We start from the raw sequence: 19394 nt of genomic DNA, 5'->3' as shown, positions 1-19394 counted from the left end.
CAAAGATCAACTTGTACCAGAGTGATGGGAAGAGAAGAGTATGGAGAAGGAAAGGAACTGCTCATGATCCAAAGCATACCACCTCATCAGTGAAGTATGGTGGTGGTAGTGTCATGGCGTGGGCATGTATGGCTGCCAGTGGAACTGGTTCTCTTGTATTTATTGATGATGTGACTGCTGACAAAAGCAGCAGGATGAATTCTGAAGTGTTTCGGACAATATTATCTGCTCATATTCAGCCAAATGCTTCAGAACTCATTGGACGGCGCTTCACAGTGCAGATGGACAATGACCCGAAGCATACTGCGAAAGCAACCAAAGAGTTTTTTAAGGGAAAGAAGTGGAATGTTATGCAATGGCCAAGTCAATCACCTGACATGCATCCGATTGAGCATGCATTTCACTTGCTGAAGACAAAACTGAAGGGAAAATGCCCCAAGAACAAGCAGGAACTGAAGACAGTTGCAGTAGAGGCCTGGCAGAGCATCACCAGGGATGAAACCCAGCGTCTGGTGATGTCTATGCCTTCCAGACTTCAGGCTGGAATTGAATGCAAAGGATTTGCAACCAAGTATTAAAAAGTGAAAGTTTGATTTATCTGTCCCATTACTTTTGGTCCCTTAGAAAGTGGGAGGCACATATACAAACTGTTGTAATTCCTACACCGTTCACCTGATTTGGATGTAAATACCCTCAAATTAAAGCTGAAAGTCTGCAGTTAAAGCACATCTTGTTCGTTTCATTTCAACTCCATTGTGGTGGTGTATAGAGCCAAAAAGATTAGAATTGTGTCGATGTCCCAATATTTATGGACCTGACCGTAGGTCTGGTATATCGAAGCTGTCCCCGAGTGCCGTAATGCCTGCCGTTTTGGACGTATTATTATTAATATATGTAGTCTATCCGGGTTCCATACACTGGGCAAGAACAGGCCGAAATTATAGTTCAATTTGCAGCAATTCCTGAACGTCTGAGAAGTTTTTTGCTTTTTCTCCGCCAGTCATCCTGACACGGTGTAACAACTGCCAGTGTCATTCATACACTGATCAGCATTCACGAGGTGCTTTGCATTGACTATTTATGGTTAAAAATGGGCGTGTACAGGGCGGGATAAGAGGCTGATCCACGTACGCACACTTGTAGGTAATCTCTGATTTATAAAGGGAACATTGCGTACAGGTGTGCGTACACGGTTTTATAAATCTGACTTTTTTTCGCACAGTTTTATAGATGAGACCCCAGGTGTTTATTCTCAATATGAAATTATTCAGTATTGATTGGTTAATACACAGATGCACTTTAGTACAGCTTGAAGGCCCAATGTGCATGTTTGGAGGTGGTGAGGTTTGGGTTTTGAGGCCAAATGAGATACTAAGCGACAGAGCAATCTGTATGAGCTCAAAGGCAAACTTTCAGCATTCCTCATTCTGGGGTAGACCACCCAAAAAGACCCCCACGCTGCCTCCCCCTTTCGCTCCCGGTTCACCCAACCCTCCCCTTCTGTCTCAGTTTACAAGGCATCACTGGTCTCCAAAAGAAAATGTCACAAAAAAGGAACTTGAACTTCAAAAGGCGACTAATCTGGAGTAGCCTGAGTTAATCGTGTGCATCTGTTCCACAGCTCTGAGGCTTCTGACCTGCAGGAGTCTCGCTCTGTCGGCTGCTTCACCATGCAGTAAGCACCGAACACTAACCCAAAGACTGTTCAAATTATCACCACTCAGTGTTTGGACAAAGAACCTGTGGTAAATATTGACAAAGCCACATGCAGACTGTCATTTGGAGCTTGGGGAGGTTGGTGTTCCTTCCAAAAAGTCTGATTTTACGAGACTGTTATCAAGTTAATGTAATGAGTCATTACCTCATTAGAGAATTTCATTTTAACCTAGATAAATGATGCATTTTGCAAATACTCAAGTCAGTGAAGTTAGGTAAGGTCCTTGAAATTTCAATTTTCTAAGCTTGATGTGTTTCAAACTGTGTCTCTCTCTGTTGAACACAAACCAAAATTATTTTCAACTTCCAATTTAAAGCTGCACCAGTTATTATTTTTTTAACATTACCAATAGATCAAATCAAGTGATAATGTGAAAGGTGTCACTTGTACTGATGAACCCACAGAGAATCGTCACCCGACTGCACTTCCCCTCAGCTCTACAGAGCATTTTAGCATTGTTCTGCTCGTTGTTTTGGTTTTACTGGTCACAACTTTACTGTTTTATACGGTTTATACTGTTCTCATGACCGTCGTTTCCAGATGCAACAGGCAGTTGATTTTATTGAAAAAGCTCTAGAAACCCACTGTACTTTACCTGCCCTTCATCAAACAGCAGACAGACATTTATAGTCTAGCTAGTAAACATAGCATCTAATTTAGCAACTAAAGAGACAGATATTTCCCTCAGGAGTTAGTGGAGACAGTAAATATTGGACTTTTTAGGTGGCTAGAAACACAACTCCAAATAAATTTTAATATTACCACCCAAAAAGGGAAATTAATACTTCTTTAAGGTGTAATGCATCTGCATGATGTCATACTATAAAATCAAAATAGCAGGTGATAAGTTCAATGCATTTGTTTAAACACAACCACACACACAAACTTAAAAAACAAGTTCAGGCCTGAAATGCTTCAATGCCTAATACCTTAATCTTGGTAAACAAAGCAGAGATACAGTCAAAGGTTTGCATTAAGCCAGGCTGCAGACAATCTTATTGGCTGCCAAATATTCCAGATCTTAGTTAATGTCTAGGAGCGATACAATCTGTCCTGATTCTGTTTTCTCCTCAGGCAGATGCTAAACAAGCGAGCCCAGACGTTTCTTTGTACACCATATTGGGCAAAACTTCTTTTACAATATTCTGCTACGGCGAAAGACACTCAGAACTAACTAAAGAAAATGAAACATATGGCAAAACAATCCCAACTTGAGTCCACTACTAGCTTTTTCCAGAGCCTTCAGCTGTATCATAGTCTTTATCTGCATCCAGGTGGATCTGTTGACAGCTGTTACGATTTTATCCATTTATCTTTTTTCGGTTTGCTGATGAGGACTGCATGTGGATTAAAAGCTCCAGAGTAAAATAACTAGCAGGTGGACTTGAACTTTCTCTTCTCAAACTTATTTTTAAACCAACACATACAAGAAGTTCAACAACTGCTTAAAGATCCATCAAGTCCTTGAGTTGGGAAACTGAGAAATGAAATGTAGAAGACAGAATTTACCGTAATGCGATGCAGCCACATAACGTGTGTTTTAAGTTCCTCCAGCATGACTTGATTGGAAAACCGATCAAAACACCTGTAGCCCACAGCTCCATGGAGCAAATTTGGGCAAACTGCATCCTGGGAAATGTAGGATACTTGTAAAATAGAAGGAACACACAGCAGGTTTGGCGAAGAGCTCATCAGAGAATTATATCTAAAATGTAGCTCGCATCACAGATTTATATCTAACCGAAGATATAAGTTATAAGAGTTTTAATAAAAAGCTGTATGTGTCATGTAAACTATGTACAAAAGGGGGTTTTGTTCTATTAGCTCTTGTTGCTTTGTAGATAATTTTCTGTGTGCAAGGTATTTTGCCTCACGACTATATACTGTATGTATTTATATTAATCAGGGAACATTTTATGAATATAGATTTTGTTAAAATCAGTTAGACTCTCTGAGCTTTAACCTCTTGAACCCTTGAATTGCTATAAACTCATTTTGTGCTGCAAAACACTGTTCAAACCCCCAGCAATTAAATTCCAAGTTTCCAAAGATACCAAATATACACTAATTACTAAATTACAGTATGTGCAAAATAATAAATAATGCACAGGATATCTGGTGCAGCCTAAAAACACTTTGATTAAGTGTTGCAACAAGCAGACATTACAGTGTGGATTTTTTACTTCAAACTAGGGAACATTTAAGGGAGGAAATTATGGATCAAAAGACAAAATCACATAAAACTTTTTTTCCTATGTATTTGGACTACAGGATCCTTTGCCTTGTATGTCATTAACAATATGGAAATATCCTCCCAGGACAAATTCTTTCATATTTATTTTACCTGTTGGCATTATTCTTAGAAAGTCCGTTTGACATTAAATGTAAGTCCGTTTAATGTCACCAGATGTTCTCCAGCTCTGCACTGGATAGACCGTGATCATACGATATGACACACAGGAGCCAGATGTCACTGACATCAGTAATTAGATTTCTCTCTATTTGGGAGTAATGACAGACCCCCAACCAAACTTGTCTGCATTCCTCACTGTGGGCAGAAAAAAACCCCACTGCCTATCACATTTCATCCTCGGCACCACCTTTGCCAAGCAGATAGCAACTCCAGCAACATGTGGCCTGCCCTTGAAGACTTCCCAAAACCACATGTGTGAATCCCCCGTCCCCTCAGACACACACAGATACACACACACACATACATACATACAGGCAACCTGGTGTCGTTGGAGTGGGGTGATTAGGGGGAAGGAAAAACCGAAGGTACAAATCTTGAAAATTAAAGGACTTGCAGACTGGCCAGTTTTTCCTCTCTCATTCAAGAATGCTTCTCATTAGACAGCTGCCTCAATGTGAACCAGCAACCCGCAGATGCAGATTGCGTGGGCAAACAAAAAAAGGGGCTCAAACCCTTAATGTTTTTAGTGTGTCTGCATGGGTTTTGGAATATAAATGTAGCAGGATGTGTTACATGATTTAAATCAAACTGGTCGTTGTTGCACAGTAAGGACAAGTTGAAGATAAATCAATCAATTAAACGGTTAGTTCACCTAAATCAATCACTCAACATTAGTGGTTTGCATTCATGCAAAGAGCCATCCATGCAAAGTGCCATTTTATAATAATTAAAAAAGGTGTCAGGGCCAAAGTGGCTTTTTTGGTTTTTCTACATTTTCAAAACAAGAGAGGGCCGCAGACAGATGGCTCAATGACATGTATCTGCATGTGTTTTTGAAGTGCTACGATACACCACACATTCATCACACAATCTGACATACCTCTAAATAGATCTCATACAGTCTGACACAGATTGTGACAAAATATTTTATTAGCCTCATCTTGCATCGTGTGATAGGGAGAGTATAAAAATTGTAATCTAAAAAGTAACTAAAGCTGTCAGACAAATGTAGTGGACTAAAAAGTACAATAGTTCCCTCTGAGATGTAGTGGAGTAGAAGTATAAAGTTGCATACTACTTGAGTAAAAGTAGGCTACTTAGTTTCATTCCACCACTGGTTAAACTGCTATGGAACTTGATGGTATAAATACAGCTAATGGAGAGTGATGAATGAGAGCAGGTTGATAAAAGAGCTAATACAATAATAATGAATAAAATATTCAATTGTTGTAATGTTTTTTTCTTTTTAATCTTTCCTTGTGGCAGGAACTAATTTGTTAGTGTCAAAGTTAAAAAGATGGTCATTCATTTCTGCAGTGGCGTTTTCCTTTACCTTACCCTGGGACAAAAACAATAGTATCACATCTGAACAACTGACGGTGTGGAGAGTCATAAAGGGGTTGTCAGTTAATCTTAAACTTTCCCCCCATCCTCCTCATCCCTCTGTGTCCATGACATGATGGATAGGAAACACATGAGATCACGAGTTCATGTTTAAAGTGCTTCAGACATTAGCTCCGTTGCCCAACACCTATGCATATGTTTAACTTATGTGAGTGTGTATTTGGTGTGTGTGTGTGTGTGTGTGTGTGTGTGTGTGTGTGTGTGTGGTAGGTGGCGGTGATGGATGAGCAGGAAGTCCCCATACAAAGTACATCCACTTTTTTATACCGCTTGCCTCGAGTTTTGAGCCCTTAACTCGCGTCAACTTTATCAAGCTGGTGAATTATTCACCGTGGGAGCCATTTAATCATCTGAGTTTATTTAACCTTTCAGAAAGCCCGCCCAATATCCAACAGGGCTGTGTCATAGGTGTGTGTACACTACAGGGAAAGGCATGCGCTAAGTGAGTGTGTGTGTATAGAATTAGGGTCAGCGGCGTATCCTGTTTACATTCACACGCTCGACTCCCATACGTTTTTTGTAGTCAGGTTAAGTTAAGCAAATGTCCCCTCACTTCTTTCTTTTGCGGCATTATCTTTAGCTTTAGTGTCGCGCAGATGTGTGGAGACATAGGTCACCAATCTTGAGCACATGGCACCCCATGTTAGCCTAACGGTATCGTCATCGGCACTCCACCTGTTCCCTGCACATTGCGTCCATTTTGTGCCGAAACAGCAACTGTTGGGCTGTAGGGGGTTTGAAATCCATGTGAAAGCAGCCCGCTGACCTTCTCCCTACGAGGTGTTTATGGCAGCAAGTTAGATTTTAGGCACTTGAGCTATGTGACCCCTCCTGATCCAACACCTGTGTGTAAAAACAGTCCCTTCATTCCTCGGGCCGAACACAGCCCCTACCATCGCTAAGCTACACTTTGAAATCTTAGATTGTGAGAATATGGCAGATAAATGTCCACCTTTCATCCCTGTTTGACTCTTTAAGTGTAAAAAATTCAAAGGCATTCTGGTTTGATGGTGATAAATGTGGCTTCAGATGATTTCCGAGGAAGTATGTGTGCTTAACAAATGCTCATATCTTTCCACCGCTCTCCTTGTTCTATTTCAATCATTCAGCGAGCTGGCAGGCACTACCTGAAAAATTAAGAGATTTCCTTTGAAAATGTCAGCCACAACAACCAGTCTAATTGAATACCCGCCTCTACTAAACCACCACATTACATGATGGCGGGCGGTTGTTGCCAGATAGTGAGTTCAAAACCTTTGGCTGCGGTGCTGTTGACCACATGTGATGGTTTTGAGACAAGGCCTCCACTGTTCATGGAGCAACTCTGTGTGGATGAGAGCAGCCGGAGGAGGCTACAGCTGCTGATAACGTTGACTCTGGACTAATTTGAGTCATGTGTTACAGGAAAGCTGACTTTTTGAGGGTGAAGTTTAAAGTAGTAATTTCCGAATTTGTGATGCTTTGATTTTGGTGACATCTGTGGCGCTAAGTGGTCATTGCTGCTGCGTTTTCTTTTTACCACATTTCCCAGCAATCACTTGTCAAAGAGAGGCTTTATTTCCTGTGAAGATTAAAAGCATTTGATGTTGACAGCCGATAAAAGTATGGCAGTGTTTTATAAATTCTAATGTTTTTTTATCTCTTGGTTTGTATCTATGGAACAAGCTCTACAAAGCTTTTTAGCCTCTTTTAGCTGTATGCTACCTGCCCAGCACCAAACAGTTAGCAACAAGCTAGCGAACATAGTGGAACATTTAGCAGCCAAATAGACATATTTTCCTATGGAGTTGGTAGAAAGTAAAAAGCTAAGCTAAAAGAAGAGTGCATATTGGACTTACATTCATTGGGTGGACAGAAACACAGCTCCCAAGCGAAAGCTGATTGTTGCTGAATGTCTGCTAGATGTATGCCACTGCTTGCTAATGCAGTTACTATAACAACTTTAAAAGATGCTTACATGTCAGCTAATGTGTTTTCATCTTGTTCTGCCGCCCCTAAGTTGCTAACAAAAATCTATTTAAGTTCAAGTTTGAGTCAGTTTTATGCCTAAAATAAAAAGCATTAGATATTAAAAAAGTCCTTTGTGCCTCACGCTGTTACATGTCTAAAATTGTTTATTAATTTAGTATTAATAGTGTGAATTCATACACAATAAAATAAACCCTTGCTAATTTCACTACACATGGCATGGTGTGACCAGTAGCTTATGGTGGCTATTGTTAGCTAATGCTAGCAATCTTTAGACAGATATTGCTGTGTAACTGACATTGCTGAGTCACTTTAATGAGTGTATAACTCTTTCCTACTTGTGCTACTGATAAACCAGGTTTAAGTGATTGCCATTTGCCTATAAAAGTCACAAATGGTCACAGTAGGCGCTGTTCAGTAAAGTTACACAGAATCCCTTTAAAAGGTTAATTTTCAGGTTCATACTTGTATTTTATAGCCTGACAAACCAGACCCACATCAAGATGTTGCGTCTGGGAACTCACCATTCGCAGGGCTCAATCCGAGGGGCGGGATAAACGGTTGTCTTTCATATTCCCTCTGCACTCATAGCCAACCAGAGCAACGCTAGTTGATAGATTAAACTTTTTCCGTATCCCTTCAGCAAAACTCCGAACACATCTTCCTTTTTTAAGAATGACTTCAGTGCTTAACTCCAAGTCTTCCAGAGTTGCGGCCAAAGCCAATTCGAAAGATTGCTGTTCGCCAGCAGCCATCTTCTTTGTTTTCAAGTAGCAGGGAATTCACGCAGAACTGTCGCAACTCTGCCGTCCTTATCTTAAGGCCGCCCACCGACTCTATACACTACGTGATTGGCCTGACCAGAATTTGGCTTTTCCATCTCGCAAGCCAAGTTGCTAGACTGACCCTGGCTGTAAATTACATTTGCTGCCGCTAGAGTGCGTCTAGATTTCTATGCTATGTATTTTATGTTTCTACTAGAATATGTTTACATGCATTAATGTTATAAAAACGTTTTATTATTCTCATACTGTCTGTCTGAATATAGGCTACCTGTATTTACCCTCTGTCTTAAACGCTCTGTTTTAGCACCTCTCTCTTAAAGCCCCCATCCTTAAAGAGGTCAGTCTGCTCTGATGGGTCAGTGTTTCCGGGTTTTCTGTATCTGTCCTCTCCGTGTCACAGGGAATGACTGTAGCAGCACTGTAGTGGCACTTCCTACCTATATATAGTATAGCAATGACATCACAACTGTCCCCATATTTTTTCTTTTACAATATGGGGCCTTAAGACACAAACATATCCTGGTTGAATAAAGGTAGAACAGGGAGGGAGCTGCTACTAACAGAAAGTGAATAAAACTGCAGATAAAGAAGTAATATTGTTAAGAAGTTGGTTTTTATATTTTCGATTCAATTCTCTATAAAATCGGAGACATATGCATTTGACACAACTTTTTACATCAAATTCCACAGAAACGTGTCTCTAGTGATAGATCAATATTTTCAGGGACTCCCTCTAACCTTGTGTGTTGCCCAGCGAGGGTCCTGAGTGTCTGGCAGACGAAAACAGAGGTCCCTCTCATGAAAGCCAGACCCCAACACGGCTGGCTGATATCAAAGTTCCCCTCCACGCTCAGACACAGACAAGACAGAGAAAGGCCAAGCGGACAGAAATCAAAGCAATAACTTTTATCATTTATTTTCCCTCAGCGGGGAAGTCCTTAGATTAAACACCAAAATAAAAAGCACTCCTGGAGACAGACTGAAGAAACAACCACTGATAATTGATATTTGAACACCTGCTGAGGAAAAAGGACAGCAAGGCTCTGGACTTCGGGCCAACTCATACAGTTTCAACACAGCTATTGTTCGCCGCTCCTCAACCACAGATTCACCTCACATTCAGCTGAATGAGATGTTGCCTTCACCTCCATCTCTGCTTTGACAGGCCTTTATGATAATATTGTCGAGGCTTTTAGCGTTGACATACCCTGCCAAAGTGGCGAGAGACACATCTGAATCACAAGTAGAGGTTGACTTCTGCTGCCCTCTTCCCCTCGAGGAAAAACCACAGCGTAATTTGTGATGGTGGAATCAGGATCTGGGAGATGGGAGAGGACAAGAAAGTGGGCTGTTCTCTTAGCCCGAGTTATGTCTGGAGACGATTACATTTGGAAATGTATCTGACTCTTCCAAGAAGCTTTTCAGTAAAATACAATTTGTATCATTTCTTATGGCATGCAAGTAAATCAAGGCTGTCTATGCAAAGCACAAGACTCTTTCACAACTGACTACAGTGTGAGGTCGAAGGGGCAATCACTCAAGTCCTATTATTGGTTAAACTCACTGTGTTTACGTATGTGCCATGTTAAATGCTTCACTGGGGATTCATCAATGATTCTCTTTAAGTTTACTTTACTATACTTTTGACAGCTTTAATGAGAGAAATAATTGTATAGTATCTTTATTTCTAAGATGTGTGTCACCTGCTAAGAGGTCTATTCAAAGATGAAATAGGACATATGAAAATGTAATTGTAAAGTTAAACGTGGATCGGATTAATTTTGATTTAAATTCAGTCCATTACATGTCATTTAACTGACGCTTTTATCCAAAGCAACTTACAACTGCTATATATGTCAGAGGTTGCACACCTTTGGAGGAACTAGGGATTAAGTGCCTTGCTCAGGGACACATTGGTTGATGTATTGCAGTGGGAATCAAACCCAGGTCTCCCACACCAAAGGTATGTGTCATATCCACTGTGCCATCACCCACCCAATCACCAGTCCAAAAACCTGTATTCCTTCTAGAATAGATTTAAATATCCATTTTTATTTCATTATGAAGACAATACAAATTCCTGCTTAAACTGAAGTGAATGTGAACTGACATTATTCTTGATATAATATGCTTGCAACATTATTTTAAGACAGGAATCTACAGTCTGATAAGACAATTCAGTTACATTAGTCAAGATCTGCTATAGTCATGTGCAATGTTGTAGTTGGGAAAACCTGAGTCACATGGTACCCCTGCATCTTAAAACAACACCAAAAATGATGATGATATCTCAATCTACAATCTGTATTTCCTCCTCAATGTAGTGCTATATATTCACAGATTACAGATTAACGATTACATGTCCAAACAGTATTATATGTAATGCATGGTCGACCCCAAAATCTAATACGCGATTTGTGTTAAATATTACGGTAAAACCATGAAATGAGATTTCCATAAATTTCTATGAATAAAAGTTATCATCACAAACATATCACCCTCTGTACACTACCAGTGAGTATACTCGTGTACTGTGTCAACTGTCAAACACCAGCTAATTGCTAAAACTCAATTTTCCTCCGCAAGATTTATCACACTTTATCACAGTATTTCACGTGTTCAAGGTATTTTTAATTTAAATGTATTGTAATCTGCTAAATGGTTGTGGCAGATTACAGCTGCCATTCCTTTTCATGCCCTCAGCTAGCTACTCCCCAGATGTTGTCTCCAAGCAAACATTGCCTTTAGTTCCGTCAGTGTGATCACTGAGGGAATTTCATTAGAGTGAGACCTCCATGACTGAGACTGATAACAGCAGAGGAGGGCAGGAGGAAGAAGGGGAGGGAGGAGAACAGCATGGACTGTGTTTGACCAAAGACAGAACTCAGTTTGTTATCTGTGCTGGGTGGTGAGGAAAAGAGAGGGCAGAGAGGAGGGGAGGAGATAAAAAAGAAAAATGAAGAGGGGAGAGAAGGAGAGATGGAAGGAGGCTGGGGAGGAGGTGAGGGGAAAAGAGAAAAAGGAAGAAAAGGAGGAGGGGAGAGGGAAGGAAAGGGGGAACAGAGTGGAGAGAGAAGGGAGATAAGGAGAAGGGAGAGGAAAAGATAAGAGAGGGATGGTAGGGGAGTGGAGATAAAGGAGATGAGAGGAGAGGTTAAGAAAGGAGAGTAAATGAAAGCAAGGGAAAGGAAAGGCAGCAGAGGAGAGAAGGAAGAAAAGAGGAGGACAGAGGGAGGAATGGAGGGAAGGAGAAAACAGGAGAGAGGAGAGAAAATGAAGTAGGAAAGGGGAAAAGAGAAGGTAGGAGAAGAAAAGGGAGGAGAGAGTAGAAGGAGGGGAGGCATGGGAGACACAAAAGAGGAGAGAGGGGGGAGACAGTGACGTAGGAGAGGCTGATGAGGCCTGGACTCCCCACTGAGGAGTGATGCGATGGTAATCTCTCAGCTGGAACATCTGGTCCGGCCCTGAACAATGACTCCTGCAGGCAGATTGCAGCGATCCGGCCGGCCTCTCTCTTAGTCCTGCAGAGATGGCCTGATAACCCATCTCCACCAGTCTGACTCTGCAGGTCAACGCCATGCCGATCAACAAAGACGTACCTTGTCTGTGGACACACCGGGTCACAGGTAATAAACCTGCTTCGATGTGGTCTGATGGGAAAGTAGGAAGCTGGTCAGATAGGAGCTCCTGTGTTCAAGGTGATGAGTGAAACCCCCCAGGAGACATTCCTCACAGATCCTCTGCGCATTAATGTGACATTCACTCTGAAGATGAGCCATTAATCGAGTGTTATTTTACAGTTGTGTCATACTCTAAGTGCTGCCCTATAAATCAGTTTAATAGCCTGAGTGTGTGTTAGTACAGTAACTGGAGATACACAGTTGTAAGATGATTAATGCTTTGTTTTTATTTTTTGGTTTAAGATGCCTTGGAGATCACTTCAAGGATACAAAATGTCCCATGAAAAGACATTGGAGGACAGAAAGACACCATGAAGTCCTTAAAACTGAAGAAATTCCAGATGGTGCTCAAGTGGAGGACAACATCACAGGAGACTATATGGCTCATGAATGTCAGCAACTCTGATTAAAAGCCATTCCACTTGGGGGAAAACTGCTGGCTTTGCCTTTCATGCTCATTTATCAAATGGGATTGTTTGTATACAGTTGTTTTATTCTCCCAGAGTGTGTGTGTGTGTGTGTGTGTGTGTGTGTGTGTGTGTGTGAGAGAGATGAGATGAATGTAATTAAAGTTTTTTAATTAGACGCTGTTCTTTTCTGGGAAGCCTGTGGCAGCGCTGGGTGGAGCCAGAGTGGAGACAGGAGGTTTGTGGTCTGGCTGAGGGAACCACGCCGGCCAGGGTAATGGAAACCGGGTGTTCACTGTACACATATACACATATATGCAAACACACACAGTCACGTACACATGCGCTCGCGCCCACACACACATAAACTGAAGCTGAAGAGAGAATAAACACATAGAAAGCCACATAAAGTTATGCAGACGTGAATCTGAATGCACAACCCCCACAATACTAATGCATACCCCACACACGCACAGATGCACACACACACACGCACACACGCACACACAAATACAGAAATTCATTCGTGTGACTACCTGCATTATAGTATTCAGCCTGCTGACACGTAAATTCCCTAAATAGTGATGCTGTGTGCATTTGCATGCTCCGACATGCAAGCTCATGCATACATAAAAACAAATACAGACTGACACACACACACACTCTCCTACATACTAATGTACAATCCTCACGCACAGGCACGGATGAGTACACGCAGGGAAGCACATACATGGATGTCATTTGCTGCCGTCATCACTTACTCACGGATGTGCATGCGCACACACAGAACTCATTATAGATGCATATAGCGCACACAAACATATAAACACTCCCAGATGCATGCACATACACATACATAAATGCACTCACCCCCCCCACTTAGGCACATGCTTCAGCAGACACATACAAACACATGAGCCTTCATCACTCAAATCCCTTGGCACGTACACACACGCACTCACCAATATAATTCATGCACACATTATTTCAAACCACTCTACAAATACACACACACAATCAGCCCCGACACAAAGGCACACACACCCAGCCCCGATAAGTCCAACAATGATACAGAACCATATACTGCATCTTTCTCGGCTTTAATGCATCCACACACATACAGCAGGGCCAGGGAATGCAGAAAACAGATCTTGGGCATCTACTGACATCAGCGAGGCAAAGGCCCGCCTTTTCCATTAGACACTGACGTCAGTTTTCCACAAAACGGTTTCACTCCAAATTACAGGCGATCAAACCCGTCCTCTGTTGACAGTTAAGAATAGATCATTCTTAAGATACATGCAGCAAACAGAGCGACCTCTGCGGACGTTCTTCTCCCTCCAGACTGTGTTGTCAAACTTCATAAATAGATACATAGGTACAAAGTATCTACGTCTGACTGTCAATGCAAACAGAGTGGAGACTGTGAAACCCTGAGGATGCACTGGCCCCACTCCAGCCACTAGTCAGATGTATGTAAATATATGGAAAACACTGAGTTGTGAGAGTGCATACATACATTCACAAAGCCACCAGATGTGCTTTTTAATGATGTTGGCTTCCTTTAATAAATCCCAGTAACTTTGATTCTACTGTGCCTTCAGTATGTTCAGTATTCTTTCAGTCCTGGTTGGTCTACATGAGCAGGTCAAAATGGGCAGCAACAGGTCAATCACTATGAACAGGGCACCATCTAGTGTTGCATGCAGAGTATGGGAGAGCAGTTTTTTTTCTTGACGGAGAAATACAGCCATGTTGGGTGTGTGTTTTCTGGCTTTGTGTGCAAAGTGTTTTTCCCCTCATAAAACACTCGAGTCTCTGAAAGGTAAGTTTCATGTCGGAGTTAAACTAAAGAGCTACAACAGAGCTGAACAAACCCAAAAGTGCAGTGGTCTTCCGTGTTTGGTAAGGAGGAGCGGGTGGGGGGGGGGGGTGGGGGGGGTTTGTGCAGGGCAAGCAGATGTGACTGTTTGCATATGTTGGGCTATTAAACAAACCAAACCTGTGTGCTTGAGGCACTGCTACATCTCTGGATGAAAGAACATTAAAGCTAAACATGTATTATTCTAGGCAGAGCTGCAACTTTCACTTTCATTATCAATTACTGATAACTTTCTCGATTAATCATTTGATCTTTATTCAATGTTGGAAAATGCTGAAAAAAAGCCCATCACATATTCTAATAAAACGCTTAACACTGTTGGTTTTGTTTGATAATATATTCAGTGAAGTATAACATTACACAAAGTAAAGCAACAAATCAGTACAATTTAGTTAGCTGGAACATGATATATTTGGCATGTTGTGCTTAGTTTTATATTTAATTTTCAGTCAGTCGACTTATCGTTTCAGCTTTGATTCTATCGGATCGGTTAATATTAGAGCTGCATCGACAGAAGTCGAGCAGGTCATTTTTGTTTTATATCACTGTAAACTGAACATTTTTGGGGTTTTCCACATTTGTTGGACAAAACAAAAACATTTGAAGATGTCACCTTGGGGTCTGGAAAACTGGGATGGACATGTTCCTGACATTTCCTAGACCAAACGATTAATTACTTAGTAATCAGAAGATGAATCAATAATTATAATAATCATTAGCTGCAGCCCTGTTTATTATATTGCTGTCCCAGGCGCATTTTTGTTGTGATGTTCTTTTGTAGACTAAAAAAAGAACCGAATAACCTAACTTTACAAGCAGCATATCTCTAAAATCTTCACAATGTTACTTTTCAAACACAGCAACGCTTGCAATTGAATCAAATAGTCACTTTTTACCAACATTGTGTTGCTACGCACACCTGTAGCGCCCTGTGTCCTAGTTTGACTGTTAACAAATCATTATGGAGTAGTTAAAATTTAATTTTTAAATAATTTAAAATCCAGAAACGTTATGTTTTGCATTGACAGTTTAGTTATGGTCTTACCAAACTGGGCACACACATCACAGGTAGATAATTGTGAGCTGAAAGGTGGGGAAATTAACGTCCAAAAAGCTTTTCACTACAAACGTAACAAACCAAATACCTCAACATTTGACCACTTTAACTTCTGAAACTGCAGAAGACTTTGTTATCTCTGAACACCTGTCATCTCCACAGAACACACTTGTTTTTTAATAAACTTTGGCTGTTGCTTGTATCATGCCACATTTTCAACATAACAGAGGAAAGTTTAGGATCTGAAACCATGTTTTCAGGTGCTTTCAGGTTGTTTTGGGTGTGGCACACACACTTCCACTGATAAAAAGTGAGTCTGCAGGATACAAATCCTGCTCACTGAGCTCTCAACAACAAAAACGAAACTTTGCAAAGACAATAAAACACAGCAAATGGTGTTTATTGTCAAAGTGTAGGAGTAGGACAATGTTATATGTGCATAATTCATTATTGTGTACTCTAATTGTGCAACAAACTAAGCTCCAGTATATACAGACATCTATCATTAACAGTTGATAGCTGGATGACAGTTATACTGTATAACAGTAAATCTAGTTGGCCGGTTGCTTGGGCAGGACAGCCTTTAAAGACAATCCGTCAAATGCCCAAGACTTTGGTATCATCTGCATCAAATGCAAAATGGTGAATCTTACTTATTACAGTGTAATATCAATCAATACAACTAAACACATCCATTAAAAACATCCACATGAATATACTCAATGCAACAAATGTTATGCAGAAAAATCTCCCCCCCATTCTGTTTCTCTCTTTTATCTCCATAAAATTCAGTAAAGGTTAAACAAACATTTAAATGTTACATATCCCATAAAAGTAAAAGAGAATAATGTAATGAGAACCCTCAGTCTAGATAGCAACGATGCTTTGTGAAAAATATATGTAGAGTGAACTAAACATTTACATGATTTTACAGGTGGAAAGAAAACATCGTTTTGACATAACTCTTTAGAATAATAATAATAATAATAATAATACAGCCCCACAGTCTTATGAACATGCTGTGATCTCGTTACTCACTCCGATCATTGTCCATGTGATGTCAGGCCGCCAGCCTGTCACAGGGTTGTGTTGTGTCAGTGTGTATACATGTTTTTAAGTGACTGCTGTGGATGTATGTGCATCTGTATGTCAGTAAGAGTGTGTTTTGGTGCGTTTGCAGGTTTAACAGTCCCCAGAGTTGTGCGAATGTGGCCCGGTCTCCATTTTCCAGTCTCTCTGGTCGGTGGCCTCTGCCTGGCCGTGCTGGGAGGCCGCAGGAGACAGGGTCATCTGTCTGCGGGGGTTGCCACTGTGCATGGTGTTCCAGTGGCGCTTCAGATCCGACGCTTTGATGAAGGCTTTTTCGCAGGAGCCACAGTTGAATGGCCGCTCGCCCCGGTGCTGCCGTTCGTGGTCTTTCAGGTGAGACTTGTGCTTGAAAGCCTTTTCGCAGATTTGGCACCCAAAGGGCCGCTCGTTGCTGTGGACCCTCTCGTGCCTCTTCAGGTCGGGGCCCCTGATGAAGGCCTTGCCACACACAACGCAACGGTGAGGCTTGAAGCCGGAGTGGATTTTCAGGTGCTCCTTGAGATGGGCGGCAGTGGTGAAGGCTTTGGGGCAGTGCTCACAGGCGTAGGGCCGGTTGGCGGTAAGCAGCCGCTCCTTTTTGGCGTTGTGGTCCATGGGCTTGGCACCTGAGCTCTGGCAGGAGCCGTGGTCGCGGTGGCCGTACAGCAGGTACTCCAGCTTCATATCGCTGGAGGAAGAGGAGCCCCAGCCATGGCTGTGAGGATCTTTGCTCATGTTGGTGTTGTAGTTGTGCGGCTGAGACACGTGTGAGCCCCCGGGGCCCATACCATCCATCCCCTGATCATAGAAGCTGTTCTTCCTCACTTCCTCCATGGCCAACTCCTTCAGGATGGCGTCCTGAGCTCGCATCCCGTGGTCCCCAGGAGCCTGGTTCTCCCGGGTCTTCATGTTGGTCAGCTCACGTTTCTGGGTGCACAGGTTATCCAGGAAGTTGATCCCCAGGATCTGGCCGGATGACATCATCATATTGATGTCCTTCTTCCTCACAGCGAGCCTGGCTGTGTACATGTAATTCAGCACCTCTTCAAAGATATCAGAGCGGATGAAGTCCAACTCCACGATGGAGTTGTCCTCGTCGCTCTGTTTCTTGAAAAGCTTTTTGAAGTAGTTGCTGCAGGCTGCCAGGACACAGCGGTGAGCCCTGAACTCTATGTTTTCCACGACCACCACCACATCACAGTGCTCACCTTCCATCCTCTGCTGGTTGAGCATCTTTAGAAAGGTGGCTTTGTGGTCATAGTCGATATATCTCAGTAAATCAGACATGTTGCACGTCAATTTAGAGCAACCTGCAGAGGAAAAACAGTGAAAAGTCAGATATTTTGCTTTGCACAATAAATCGGGCATATATAACCTGCAAAGCTGAGGGGTGGCGCTCTATTTGCATGCTTCTTATGATTATACATACAGGTTGCATATAGGAACAAACATGCACACACGATTATAAGAATAACTTGCATTTGTTTACAGATGACCGTCAAAAATGCAGAGGAGTTAACAAAAGTAGCTAAATCAACCATGCACAATTTTGGGGAAAAAAACCACACACGATAGGCCCGAGAGCAATAAAAGCCGCAGTAATACTAATACAATTATATATACACGCTAACAAACAAAAAAACAAATACACTTTCTTAACATAAGTAGTGCAATTTAGCCGCTTTGTTCGCGTGACAATCGCGTTGCGTGCAGATAGGATAACCTGACTATTTCACATTTCACTGCGCCCAGCCATTTTGGTCAGCAAGCCTCCATTGACATGTTTCTGGTGTCTTTAAAGCAGTTCACAAACAGCGGGGAACACGGCAACGAACAGGAAAACACACGGCGGTTTTTTTAGCCGTGTGTTCGCCGTCCGAAGCAACAAAGAGAAAATAAGAAATCTTAATACCCGAAGCCCTGAACGCGATCCCTGTGTTGTCACGCAAGGTAGTCGACGACGATCCAGAGCTGTCGTTTTTCCTCTTCCTCCTCTTGTTGTTACTGTTGGTCTCACAGGAAACGGAGCGTTGTTCTGCCGCCACCTACAGCACCGGAGCGGGTACTCCACAAAGATCATCTATGTTTGAGAAGATGACTCACTCCGCGCGGCTCTGTCCGAGCACTGAATATCTTCCTCAATGTTTTGACCAAAAACAATTGAACAGCTTTGTCAGTGTCTGTCTATAGCCTAATACACGTATTTGAAATCGAAAAACTGATATGCAATGTGATTTACGGGACACACTCCTACACAAAACTGTTCAGCTCTTCATTTTTAAACAGAAACATGGCACTATTTACTATTAAAAGTTAAAAACTTAAAAACTCAGCTAATGCGCTTCATATGTGGGTAGTGGATAAGATTTGATTGACACTGGTCTGGCAACACGAGCACAGGTTTGATTCTTGAACTTTTTGCAGTATACTCATACACTAATGTAGCCTACAAACTGGACTAGCCTACTGCATTTTAATGATCTAGCCTAATTTGAATGATTTAATTATGAGCTTGTTCTGTCATTGACATGTAGGCCTATAAATAGGCTGTTACAGTCCTCTTAAGGGACATCTAATTGCAAATGTCACTTGTCCATCTGTCCTTTTTTCTGTATTTTTTTTTTAAATAGCTGTCTAAATAGCATGCTCATGCATCTGTATAACTATTATAAAATAACTGTTATAAAATTTCCAAAGGTCCATGACAAAATAAAATAAGACAATTATTGTAAAACATATGGTTAGAGCAAAGGAAAATCTTTGTCTTCTTTTTATTTTAAAATGTAGCCTTTGCTTATTTACATAATTATCAGATCAATACAGTTGAGCTCCATTTAGTCACACAGTGCTGAGTAGCCTAAATAAAAAGGGTTTAAGAGATATTGTAGAACTGCAAATCGAAAAAGATCAACTGGCCCTCCTTTTTGTGTCGCCCTCGCACCCAGCAACAGAAGCCGAGTGAGAGCTCTTACCTTTTGTTTCTCTCTGGCTCACACGCACGTACACACAGCGT

At 41.7% G+C, this 19394-nt stretch overlaps 1 protein-coding gene across 1 annotated transcript; it reads right to left on the bottom strand.

Moving 5' to 3' along the window:
* Positions 1-15697: 15697 nt before the first annotated feature.
* On the bottom strand, positions 15698-18401 carry LOC144526686 (zinc finger and BTB domain-containing protein 14-like). Its single transcript, XM_078264303.1, has 2 exons — positions 18294-18401; positions 15698-17691 (listed from the first exon to the last, which is right to left on the bottom strand). The coding sequence occupies exon 2, from the start codon at positions 17666-17668 to the stop codon at positions 16496-16498; it is 1173 nt and encodes a 390-aa protein (XP_078120429.1). The 5' UTR covers positions 17669-17691; positions 18294-18401; the 3' UTR covers positions 15698-16495.
* Positions 18402-19394: the final 993 nt, after the last annotated feature.

Source organism: Sander vitreus, chromosome 12 (genome assembly GCF_031162955.1).
Source record: "Sander vitreus isolate 19-12246 chromosome 12, sanVit1, whole genome shotgun sequence".
In the NCBI taxonomy this organism is placed as follows: domain Eukaryota; kingdom Metazoa; phylum Chordata; class Actinopteri; order Perciformes; family Percidae; genus Sander; species Sander vitreus.
This window is presented reverse-complemented; position numbering and strand designations above follow the sequence as displayed.